This window comes from Phocoena sinus, chromosome 2, assembly GCF_008692025.1.
Source record: "Phocoena sinus isolate mPhoSin1 chromosome 2, mPhoSin1.pri, whole genome shotgun sequence".
Taxonomy (NCBI): domain Eukaryota; kingdom Metazoa; phylum Chordata; class Mammalia; order Artiodactyla; family Phocoenidae; genus Phocoena; species Phocoena sinus.
In genome coordinates, this window is record NC_045764.1 from 165530244 (window position 1) to 165543007 (window position 12764).

At 51.7% G+C, this 12764-nt stretch overlaps 1 protein-coding gene across 1 annotated transcript in view; it reads right to left on the reverse strand.

The window, feature by feature from the left end:
• Positions 1 to 248: 248 nt before the first annotated feature.
• CCDC88C (coiled-coil domain containing 88C) overlaps positions 249 to 12764 on the reverse strand; it is a 126920-nt gene continuing 114404 nt past the window's right edge. The window contains 4 exon segments of the mRNA XM_032621569.1: positions 249 to 2519; positions 6206 to 6495; positions 7290 to 7358; positions 9782 to 9850. Of these exon segments, the coding sequence (XP_032477460.1) occupies positions 1536 to 2519; positions 6206 to 6495; positions 7290 to 7358; positions 9782 to 9850 (1412 nt within the window). The 3' untranslated portion in view covers positions 249 to 1535.

Below are 12764 nucleotides of genomic sequence, written 5' to 3' on the forward strand. Positions count from 1 at the left end.
TAAGCTGAGCTCCTGCCATGACACAAATCCCATAGCAAAACAGGATTCAATTTACACTAAGTTAAAATAAATTCAAGTCTGGAAAAAAGCTGCTGTAAAGGGAAAAACCTTGCCCTCCACATTCTCTGATGACCTAGTGGCCAAGGGGGCTGTGGGTTCCAGTGACTGGTGCTGAGGCAGGGACCCTGAGCCCCCAGAGCCCAGTCAATGCTGCTATATAATGCGCAGTGAGGAAAACCAGGACTCAATACTGTTCCGTGTCCTTTTATTACAATTGTCCTTGTGTTCCAGAATGAATGGCTATTGAATACACAACCCGAAGCACTCCTAACTTTGATCTTAGCTTCCCATTTCTTTCTTATATTGAATCAAAGGGAAAAAAAAAAATCTTACAAAAAAAAAAAAAATCACCAGGTTTAGTGCATCCCTGGAAGAGCACCTTTACTAAACAGGAAACAAAACGTGCCAGGAATCTGACCAAATACACAAAGCAGCAGGTGAGACTCCTGATGGGAAAGAATGACTCCCCACGGAACATAAATAGATCCCCTCGAAGCACATATATTTCACATGAGTGTGTACATACATATGTAATATATTAAAAGAAATTTGGTTTCTACCACGAGAAGTTACTCAGCAATAACAAGTCAACATCTCACCTGAGACAGGGAAGTGGGGACACTGCAGCCACGTTATAAACCGAGGCGCACCTCACTCCTGTACACGCCTCCCCTCTGTATGCTGTGCACACTTGCTGGGCGGGCTTCTCTCTGCCCGGCCCCCCAGGCCCAGCAGATCCAGTGTTTGTAGAAAAGTGAGTCAGGGAAGGCAGGTGGCCCTGTGGCCTCGGAGCCCACCCTGCAGGGCCCAGGAGCTGGCTGCAGTGGGAAGGCAAACACCCGAGGCTACCGCCGCCTGCCTGGAAGGCCGCTTTGGCTCTGGGGTGAAGGGAAGCGCTTGGGACCCCAGCAATGGCACCGCAGTGCGTCTGGTTTTCAACAGCGAGCCTGCCTCTGGGGTCCACCCAAGGGCCTCCAGATCTTTGTAGTTTGGCCAATGGGGGCTTCCCCTAGGATCAAATGGCTTTTGGGAGGGGAGTAGAGTTTCCAGAGCCACCAGGGCTCAGTCCTGTGAGTGTATGTGCGTGCGCACACGCCCACATACACACGCACTTCAGTGGAGGTCAGCAAGTTGCAAACGAGTGTTCTACAGGGGCGCGCTCAAATAGTGTCTGCTTTGGGGTCAGTTTGTCACTGCGTTCTGAGTGTCCCCATGCCAAAGTGGATTTGTTCAAAAGATACCAGTTGCTGGAGGCTACAGGTACAGAAGACACGTTACACACCGGGGGGAGGGTGCAACCCTCTCAGGGCTTGGCACGGTGTTTTAGTAACAAAACAAACAGAAGAAACGCACGGGAACCCTTTCCTCATTGTAAAGCCCTTTCCTGGCACCACAGGCAGACGGGGAAAGGCCATCATGATGAGCAGGTGCGTCAGTAGCTTTAAGGTTTAGGAGCTGCCGGTCCAGGAGCCAAGTCACACGCAGCCGTACTCGTACCACACGGTCTGCTGGTCCCCAGCCGGCTCGGGGGATGCCGGCGTGCTCTTCGAGCTGCTCCCACGACTGAAGTCCTCGGAGGCCCGGCTGCCATGGGGAGCCAGGTCGGGAGACTTGCCTGGGCCCTTGGCAGGGAGGCCCTCGCTGTAGCCCTGCCCCGGGACCCCGTCCCCCTCGGAGGGGCTGAACCCCGCCCGGACGGGGGCGATGGTGGCCGCCTCTCCCGAGTGCGGGGAGGCTTGGGGCTTAGTCCTGGCAGCTGGGGCCGCAGCAGGTAAGCAGTGCTGTAACTGGGAGTTGCTGCCACTGCCACCTCCAGCGGCGATGGCTGGGGACGTGGCAGACTGCTGCGGGGGAGCTGGCCTCTCCTCCTTCGGGGGAGCCAGAGAGAAGCGCCTCGCGTCCAGTGGCCGGCTTCGGGGGCCAGGGCCCTGACAGGAGCCGCCAGCCTTTCCCACAAGCGGGGTCCGCTCCCGGGCCAGGCTGTGGGAGCTGGGAGGTGTGGAGCCCTGCAGGATGTGGCTGCCTGTGTCTCTGCCCACCGAGGCCTCGGGAGCCCCTGGCTCCTGTTTGCAGGCCTCTGGCCCGCTGGCCCGGAGGAGGTCGGCGGAGGCCAGGCTGAAGGCCCGGCTCAGGGATGCACTCCGGCCAGTGGGCGTGTGGGAAGCGGGGGGCATCGCGGCCTGCCGGAGTCTGCCCAGGGACAGGCTCTGGGGCGGCTGGGCCTGCCTCTGGGGGGCACTGGGCAGGGCCTCGGCCTCAGCGGGTCTGAAGTTCGGCTTCACGTACTGCCCGGGCTTGAGCGGCTTCCCCTCGGAGGTGGTGACGGGCATCTTGATGGTGGGGGCCACGAAGCTGGTGGGCATCTTGGCCCCTTCTTTCCTGGTGGGTGGGCCTGGCTGGCCTCCGACGGCCTTTCGAAAATAGTCACTTAGCAGGTCATCCCGGCAACTGGGAGCATCCTACAGGGAAGGGAGGAAGAATTGAGTGAGGGCCAGAGGGGCCTTGGAGACCCCTCCTCCCACCCAGGATGTCCCGTGCCACCCACATGGCCAGGACTGAAGTTTCCTGCTCGGCCTGTTGAAGGACTAACTTCCCCACCATACACACTGCTCTGGTCAGGGGTTGGGACAATACACGGCTCGTCAGGGAGAGGACCCAGATGCCACTCAGTAGCCCCCTCTTTTCTTTCTTTTTTTTTTTTGGCTGCGCTTTGTGGCACGTGGGATCTTGGTTCTCCGACCAGGGATCGAACCTGTGCTCCTGCAGTGGAAGCGCAGACTCCTAACCACTGGACCGCCTGGGAATTCCCAAGTAGCCCCTTAACTTCACAAGTAAGAAAGCAGGTCCAGAGAGGAAGTGACTTCCCACAAGGCTCATCCACTTTATGGAAGGGTCAGGCCAACTGTTTCAACCTGGTTCCCATCTCTTCACCAAGCAGAGCAAGTGGCAGAAAGCTGACCGGCAGGACCGGACCTCCTTTGTCAGCCCACCAGGCTCAGACACACTGCAAGGGCTTTACTGGGGGCCGCAGACAGGAAGGGAAACAAGACCAGCTCCCAAAAAGCCAGAATCAACCACACTCAGGACCCTCACTGCCTCCCAGATGTTTCTCCTAATGTGAGAAGTAAGGGGAAAAGGAGGCACAAGGGGCAGGGGGAGGGCAGTGGGAACCAGAAAGGTCGACCATCCAGGAGAAGAGGGAGGTGGCTCAGCCCTCTAGACTGTCCCCCTCAAGCAGCTGCCCCCTGCCACGGAGCTGCCACCTAGCTGGGCTTCCCCCGGCCAGGGAACTGGTGTCCTTTGGCACCATCGTGGGGACAGGAAGAGCCGCCAGGGGCCAAGCTCGATGGCCGTGTTCAGGCTCACTTCAGCCTTCTGCCAACACCTCACAGCCTAGAGGAGGCAAGCGGAGGGTTCTCCTGAGGCCGACGCTGCAAAACGCGTAAGGGAAGTGAGTCCACATCAGCGATGAGATCAGGGGCCGAGAGCTGCTGCAACGAGACCCCAGCCCGCTGTGACCTGTCAGGGGGCGTCAGTCCGCAGGACGGGTCAGCAGCTCAGGAACCACTTGCCAACAGCTCCTGGCCCCTGACAACATCTGGATGCTCAACTTGACAGAGGTGCAATCTTGTGGTTTCATGCTAGTTTGAAGCCTCACTCTTGGCATGTGTGTGCAGTAAGACCCTGGGTCATCAATATGGACCAGAACCGTTTATCAAGTGCTTCCCGCAGGCCAGGTGCTGAGCTAGGAACCAGGGGTATAATCGCAAAAAACTTAGTTTAATTTTTTTTTTTTTTTTTTTTTTTTTTTTTTTTTTTTTTAAATTTTTTTAATTTATTTATTTATGGCTGTGTTGGGTCTTTGTTTCTGTGCGAGGGCTTTCTCTAGTTGTGGCAAGCGGGGGCCACTCTTCATCGCGGTGCGCAGGCCTCTCACTATCGCGGCCTCTTGTTGCGGAGCATAGGCTCCAGATGCGCAGGCTCAGTAATTGTGGCTCACAGGCCCAGTTGCTCTGCGGCATGTGGGATCTTCCCAGACCAGGGCTCGAACCCGTGTCCCCTGCATTGGCAGGCAGACTCTCAACCACTGCGCCACCAGGGAAGCCCCTAGTTTAATTTTGAAAGCAACCCTTGTAAGGGTTGCTTAAGATTGTATTAAAACAATATTTAATATATAAGAAAACTGAGGTCATAGATAGACATCTAGAGAGTGGCAGATTGGGGATTAGAACCCGCGGCTGTCAGACTCTGCAGCTGTTTTCAGCACCTCCTGGTCCCTTTCTGCACGCTTCTAACTTCTTTAACCCCCACCTTTAAGGCCACCCAGGGAGCCCATCTTGTGACACCCCCTCCCCCCAGCATCATCAGTGCTTGGGGAAGGGGGGCATGGGTGGCTTCTCCAGGCCTGCTCAGAGGAGGGTAGGGGTGCCAGGTGGGGCTATGGGGGTGAGCACCTGGGCAGAGGGGGAGAGGACCGGTGGCTCTCAGAGGGTGAGCATCAGCTTCCAGCAGGGACAGGTAAGCAGCGGTGAGTATCTGGGCAGGTCTGAGCTGAGTATGGAGGGGCCCTGAGCCTTGCTTAGGACCCACGCCCTGAGATCTGCCCAGAGAAAGGAAACTCACGGGGACCGGCACATAATCAGAAAAGGACTAAGAAGAGGAACCATCCAGATGCAGGCACCCCTGATTTCTGGACGTTCTTGTTTATTCCATTAGATCAGTGATTCTCAGGGCATGATGCCTGGACTCACGCTGACAGTGAAAGCGTCGTCCGGGAACTTCACAGAGATGCAAAATCTCAGGAACTCTGGGGTCCAGCTTGTGTTCTGCCAAGCAAGTCCGATGCACACTGGAGTTTAAGACCCACTGCATCAGACCGTAAACTTCTGGAGGGCAGGTTTTCTGTCTTTCCCACCTTGGGTTCTCCAGCTTCTAACACACAGTAAGTGCCTGATACACAGACAACCACAAGACCGAGCACCTAGCAAGTATGCGATAGAAATTTGCCCATTAACTGCTTTGCTTTGTTTTTTTAGTGCAGGCACCATGCATACTTCCTAACACATGGGAGCTGCTCAATAAATATCTCCCAAACAAATATTTTGTATTCTGTGTCACTGTGACCCATTAATGTGGGCCACAGAGTCTACTATAGGGCTAGAGAAAGTTCGACTGTATTTGTTTAAGGTAAATGAGAGAGAATCACTGAAGCATTAAACCTTAAAAGGTCTCAAGTGCAAGACACTGTATGTGTCACCTGTTGAATAACCCAATAGCTCATGGGACTGAATTCAGACAGAGTATGTAAAAGACAGACATGCAGCTTCAGAAAAGCTAAATGGAGACGCTGGAAAGGTGACAGCAGAGGGAATCCTAATACAGGTGATGTTTGGGGGTTAGAGCTGCAGAGCAGAGGTCAGCAAACCAGAGCCACGGGCCAGGTCCAGCTTGCTGCCCATTTTTATATGGCCTGCAAGCTATGAATAGTTTTTACATTTTTAAATGATTGAAAAAATTATTTTTTTATAGAACGGTCTTTTGGGACATGTGAAAATGATATGAAATTCAAATGTCAATGTCCATAAGTAAAGTTTTACTGGAATGTGGCCATGCCCACTCATTGACAGATGGTCTGGGGCTGCTTTCCCGCTAAAGTGGCAGAGTCGAGTAGCTGCAGCAGGGACCGTCTGGACTGGAAAGCCTAAAATATTTACTATCTGGCCCTTTATAGAAAAAACTGGTTGATCTCTGCTGGTGAAGGCTCAGGGGAAGTGGGCATTCCGAGCTCTGCCACAAAACCTAGTGAGATGCTAACTCCGTGAGTGGGGGGCTGGTCACTCTTTTCTTGAGAAGCTCCCAGCGGGGGGCACACAGCACCCCTGCCCTCCATGCCGGCACCATGTTCTGCCCACTCACTTCACAGACGGAGAAACAGCCTCCGAGGTCTGGGGCTGGCTGCTGGCACCCAGGGATCTGCTGGCTTGCGGGTTTGCTCCCCACCCAAGCAGCCCTGCACCTAGGCCACGCACCCCCGCCCCATCCCTTTCTGTGACTTTGCTGCCACGGTTTCTGCCTACTGTCCCAGTTTGGGAGATAGCAAAGGAAGAGGGATTCGCTGTGTCCCTTTGAGCCCTGGGCCACTCACGGAGGAAGGGGAGCCCCGGTTGCTCTCCTCCAGGAACTCCTCCAGGGTGACCATCTCACTGCTCGGGGAGGCTGAGCAGGGCCGCACCCCGCCATGGGGCTGGGCTGTGCCCCTCTTCCGGGCGCCCTCTTGGGGGAGAGGCCCGTTCCGGGGTGGGGGGTGCTCATGGCGGCTGAGGGCAGTGCGCCCCGGGGTGCTGGCATCCCGCAGCAGAGTGGCTGTGTCCCTACTGGGGATCAGGTCTTCGCTGCTGAAGCTCTCGGACCTGCCGTGGAGCTGGTCGGAGGAACCTGGGGTCGGGGCGGGCGACACAGAGAACACATGTGAGTCCCCCTCTCTGTCTCCAGGGGGCTCTGTGCTGCCCCCAGCTCACTTAAGACAGAGAGGACGCTGCCTAAGAACCCAGGGCGCACTTCTCCCAGGCTGGGATTTTGGATGTTAAGAACACTCTGGAATGCTTAGAATTCAGAACAAAGTAACTTGAGATAAAAGTGGAAAAGCTTCTGCTAAAGTCCCCATTGTTAGGAGCTATAGGGCACCACACTCATTAGCTCCTGTCTGTTCACATAGTTAAAGGTTTACTTAGCACCTGCTTCGTGCCAGGTGTTCTTTAGAGGCTGGTCATGTGGACTCTGAGAAGCGAAAAGATTTGCGTAAGGGTTTATGGTCTTGGGACAGCAAACACATTCTTTTCAGATGTGCAGGAAACATTCATTAAGACAGTCCGTATTCTGCACCGTAAGATAAACTTAAAAAGAACCAAAGCCATCCACTATGTCCTCTGACCGCAGTGGAATGCAACTAGCGTCACTCTCTCCACTCTACAGATGAAGTAACTCGGATTCAGAGGATGGGTGACTCTCCCAGGTGCCCAGAGCCTGTCGGAAGGGGTGAAGGGATTTGAACCCCAATCCATCCAAACCCCGGGCCTTCACTTGAAACCGCGTGAGGTGGCCTAGGAATGCAAACGCAGAATGCATGGAGGATCTTGGGAACTGTATTTTTAAAATTACAAATATACTATAAGCCCAGAGTCAAAGATCCACATACACTGCAAAGTGCCCAGAAGGAAAGGCCGGCTCACCTTTCAGGTTAAGAGGTGAGCTGTCGCCGGACGCATTTCTACTGCTCTCCAAGCTCCCCGGCCGGGACGCTGAAAGGAAACGCCAACATATAACCTAAAGGCAGATGGTAAACCATCTAATCCGAGAAAAACTATGGAACAAAGTAACTCTGTGCCAAAGTGAAGCTGAGCGTCCCCAGGAAGGACGAGCTTCGGGATCCTCTGTGCTCTCCCACGAGGACAGCTAACTTCCCTGAGCGCCAGGCATGGCACCCAGTAGACTGTCCAGAAACGAAAGCCTATGGTATATATATATATTTTTTATTAGGTCTAGGGCTGTGGCTTAAAACAATTTTGTTAATGAGGAAAATCTCACGCAGAATCGAAAAAGCAGACCAAAAAACCCGGCTGCTCTGGGTGAGCCAAGAGTTGGGGTGGGGATGCCCACCCCTATTACTGCACAGAGCTTTCTGGAACACGTGTGAAAATCTCCTGCCTAGACCATGACAGTGTAGCTTGGTGAGGGCGGGAGCCAGGAAACGGCAGTGTGTGCACACGTGTGTTATGTGTGTGAAAGGGAGTGTGTACCGTGTGCAGGTGGCTTCAGCTCCCTGATCCCGGGAACGGGACCCTCAGCAGGAGGGGGAGCATTTGCTTTTCCCAGCTGTTTGCTGTCCTTCGGCTCATCCATGTCAAATTCACATCTGCCCCAAAGGGAAAACCTGACCTTTACGGTGACAAATGCTGGAGGGAACCAGCCCTCCCGGCTGCTGTCTGTGCCTGAGCGGGTCTGCGGTGGCGACTCTTGGATCCCAGGGTGAATAACCAGGTCCAGGGAGGGACCCCGCCCACACGGCACAGGGCAGACTGGGTCTTCAAGGCCTGCAGGGTACCTCTCCCGGTCCCCTCTGCCAGCAGCACTCAGCATCACGGCCCTCATCAGCCTGCCCTGTGTCAGTGTTTGTCCTGCTGGACCATGAACCCCTGGGGGACGGGGACTGTGTTTGTCATCTCTGCATCCTCCCAGCACACAGCTGGTGTTGACCGCACTGAGAACTGGAGACGCACTACTTACAAGCCACCTCCCCTCCTGCCTGCAAGTTTGCTTTTGTTTTTCTGGGTCTTTAGGGCACCCAGTTCCCACGTGCTGATGTGTTCTCTGCAAATAGAAGGCATCTGGAAAACACTTACTAGCAAACGGGGTTTGGGGACGAGCCAAAAAATACATGGTTTTCGTGCATGATATAAGAGCAGAATAAGTCCTCTCTTTGAGAAGGGAATATGTGAAATGAAAAAAAGCACATCCCTCATTAAAAAGGAAATAAGTTTCACTAAAATTGTGATACAAATCGATGGGACCCCAAAGCACTTTTGTTTATCTAAGCATTGCATCAAAAAACCCTTTCCCTTCTTTTTCCCAATAAGAGAAGCTCAAGGAACCAGAATACTTAGGAGGAAAACCCTTTTGGTCAGCTGACAAGCATAAATTGGGCTACTCAGGTTTACCAAATGTTGCAGGAGATCCCTGCTGTTGTGTTACCCACCACTCAATGTAAAGACATAAGGGCGCCCTGTTTCATCGCAGAGCCTGTCTTTACTCATGTCAATTGGAAATGTCTGTATTTCTATCATAATACTTTTAAGACAATGGATAGGGTCAAGATAACGCTTATTGTCGATCAGAAATAAACTGAATTCAATGTAAACTTTGAGGTTTTTTTTAAGAGTTACCTTCCAACCCTCCTATGACTTTTTTTTTTGTGCAAAACTTTAAGAAAAACCCAAAGCTGTTTATAATTTTTGAGAAGGTTGGTATAATTCCTGGTTTCCCTTCTGCCTAAATTCACAATATGCCTGAATCAAACGGCAAGCGCTTCTAACAATTTCTAAGACGAAATATAACTTGGAGCCACACTGGGCAACTAAAATCCAAGTGAGGACAGTGAGAGATCTTCCTGAAATCAACACTCCCCGTGTGGGCCACCAGAACTTCCTGGCAAACACGAGGGGTGCTTTAAAGCAAAAGGAATTAAACTCTCCAGAAGTGGGATGCTTGATACGTAGTGACTTCCCCGTCACTGGAGGTATGTAAGCAGAAGTCACATGCTCAGGCCCTGGGGAGGGCAAGGAAGGAGCCTGGAGGAACTGTGGACCCCCCCATTCCCACTTCATACAACAACTTCACTTTCACCTGTTTTGTGTGTTGGACTTCCATACAGGACCTTAGCTTTAAGGAAAAGCACTGTTTGTTTTTGCGGTACGCGGGCCTCTCACTGCTGTGGCCTCTCCCGTTGCGGAGCACAGGCTCCGGACGCGCAGGCTCAGCAGCCATGGCTCACGGGCCCAGCCGCTCCATGGCATGTGGCATCTTTCCGGACCGGGGCACGAACCCGTGTCCCCTGCATCGGCAGGCGGACTCTCAACCACTGCGCGACCAGGGAAGCCCGAAAAGCACTGTTGATAAAACAAGACTGAGAACCCAGGAGGAAGGGGACATCGCACTGACCACTCACCGTACTGCCTGTGGGGAGCGAACTCGAGCTCCAGGGACGGTTCGCAGAGGCTGTCATCAGAATTATAGCCTGTGGTGAAAATAAGGTGATGATACAGGGGTCCCGGAATATCCACAGGGAAACACGGGGTCCTGTGCCGGACGGCCACCTCTGACTGGCACCTGAGCCACGGCAGCGCCAAGCCCTTGGAGGCAAGGGAGGGACGCGTGGACGTGCCTCTTCCATCCCTCCCCCTACTCCTCCTGCTGGCACGGCCCTCACTCCCGACTCCTGTTAGATTTAACTTCAAATCCCATTTCCGCCTGTGCAGTGACAGGGACTTGAAGACTAAAGCAGTGATCTGGCCAAAGGATTACACAGCAAAAGGAGGCGAGTATTCAGGGCCCTGGGGAGCGCCTCCCAACCTCCAAGGCCAAGCCGTGCCAGCAGTTCTGGTCTGGAGACCACAGTTGTCTTCAGGAGGCGGGAGGAAGGCAGAGGAGAGAATCCAGCACCTGAGGGGAGAGGCTGACTCCCTGGAAACAGCCCTGCCGCCGCAGCTCCTCACCCGAAATAGACCTGGAAGCACAGGCCACCCGTCAACTGCCCTTTCCCTGAGAGGGATTCAGATGCCCTCTGCCTCAAGCCTGCTAACTTCTCTCTGACAGTAGACCCTGGGCCCCACCAAATGGCAAGAGGGTTTCCACCCTGTCCCCAATTCCTATTATAAAAGTTCTGGCAGTGAGATACACCCAAATTTAGGTATGATGTATACACTACTATACATAAAATAGGTTAACTAATAAGGACCTGCTGTAGAGCACAGGGAACTCTTCTCAATACTCTGTAATGACCTACATGGGAAAAAAAAATCTAAAAATGAGTGGACATATGTATATGTATAACTGATTCACTTTGCTGTAGAGCAGAAAGGAATACACATCGTAAATCAACTCTACTCCAATAAAAATTTTTTTAAAAAAAGTTAGGTATGATCTAATTGCTTCCTTTGCAGGTTTTGTCTCCTGGAGATGAGGGCGGGACGACTCCTTTTTTTAACTCATTGAAGGCAGGAGAATCCTACATTTTGAATTCTGCCCTAATGACCAACTCAAAGTAGTGGCTTAATGAAAACTTGCTGCCTTGATTACTACAGTATAACATGGCTAGTGATACGTAGGCTATTGGTCGTTAAACCTGGCTAATGTCAGAATTTTCTGGAAAACTTTGAAAAAATATGCAATCTTATTTAGGAAAAGCTTATCTGTATTTGTCCTTTGACCCAGCAATTCTACCTCTAGGAATAAACTCTGGGGACTGGTTGGTTGAATGAACTGTCATACCACCATTTTAATTATTATACGCCTCTTAAAAAGAATGAGGAAGATCTCCATGATATACGGCTAAACGAAAAAAAAATCAAGGTGCATTATTTTGTTTATTTTTGCAAAAAGAAACACTGGAAGTATAAACAAGGAACCAAAAAAAAAAATGGTTGTCCATAGGCTGATTCTAGAATGGAATGGAGGGGAAAGGGAGAGATGTGAGACTCAGAAATCTAAGCATGTCTTCCTACATAATTTAGCTTTAAATTACATAAATATTTTATGTATTAAAAAACAGGATTAATTTAAAAAGAAAAAACTCTAACACTGAAAACAGAAACAAATGAACCTTACTGTATATCAAACTGCTAACATAATCACCTAGAGAAAAAAATTCCAGTGAATTTTGAATATAAAACTCTGTGCATCCTTAGTGAGATATAATCGCAGAACTAAAAGAAGTACAAAACGAACATCACTTAGTAATTTTATTGTTAATAATATAATTTTTTTTACCATTACTGCATATTTTCAGGAAAAATAAGTAGATTTTTCAAGAGACGAGACTTCTGTGTAAGAAAAGGACACATGCATGAAATTTAAAAATCCCTATAATATTAAATTGGAATTTGAAATATTGATATGAACTCATAATATCTATGTGTCCTTTCTTTACTGAAAGGGTCTAAAAGTAATGACAACTCTGTAGTGTCCAGATCTTGATTATTAAATTCTGCTCTAAAAGGAACTAGATTTACTTGAAGAAATGCTGATTCTAAGGGCAGGGAGTGGGGGCGGGGTGTTCCATTTCGAAGACGGTTACATGCCCACTGGCGATGACTACCCAGAGTGTGAGAACTGGGCTGCCAGGGAATCGCCACGGGCAGTGCTGGGGTTGCAGGGTTGATGGACCCTCATGCATGCTCAGCAGACGTGTGACTGGCCAGTGATGTTTCCAGCCTTGGGCTCTGGTTCAGGGATGGGGGTCCAGACTGAGACAGCCCAGGGTTAGCCTGGAGGGCTGGACCTTGAGCCACACAGACCACTGGTACACTGAGGGGAGACGGTGTTCCCAGCTCTTTCCCAAGACCAGGCAGGGCCTCTGCACCCCAGAGCCCAGGAAGCCAGGGGAGACTGATGACTGTGGACAACAGACACCCTTGCCACACTGGGCTCAGAGCGTGCCTGTTCCAGACAGCACATGGCACGGCTCCACTGACATCCAACAGTAAATGACTGCGCCTGCAGTGTCTGGCCAGCAGTGGGGAGAGACTGTCCGGCTGCCCTGTGCCCACCCAACTCACCTTCTCCCCAGCGGGGCTTCCTACTTGTAAGCAACGGGGATGAGGGCAGGGACCCTGTCTTTGCTTTGCTCGTCAAACCAAGGTTGTGAAAGTCTCTGGTTTCAAGAGCCAAGTGGGTGGTATTATTATGAAGAATAACCACCACTTCTTGTTCTCCGATTTCTAACACCCCAGAGGCAGTCACTTTCAGTTCCTTCAGCTGTTTCTTTGGATGGTTTCAGATCGCTAAATTATCAGCGGAATGTCTTTTTTGCTTTGAAGCTTCATGTTTCCTCTCTGTTGGCATCTTTTCAATTCCCCGGTGCTTGCTCCACCCACCCGACTGCTCTTTTGGTAGCATCCCGTTCTTGTTTCATGGGTGCAACAGCTTGGCTC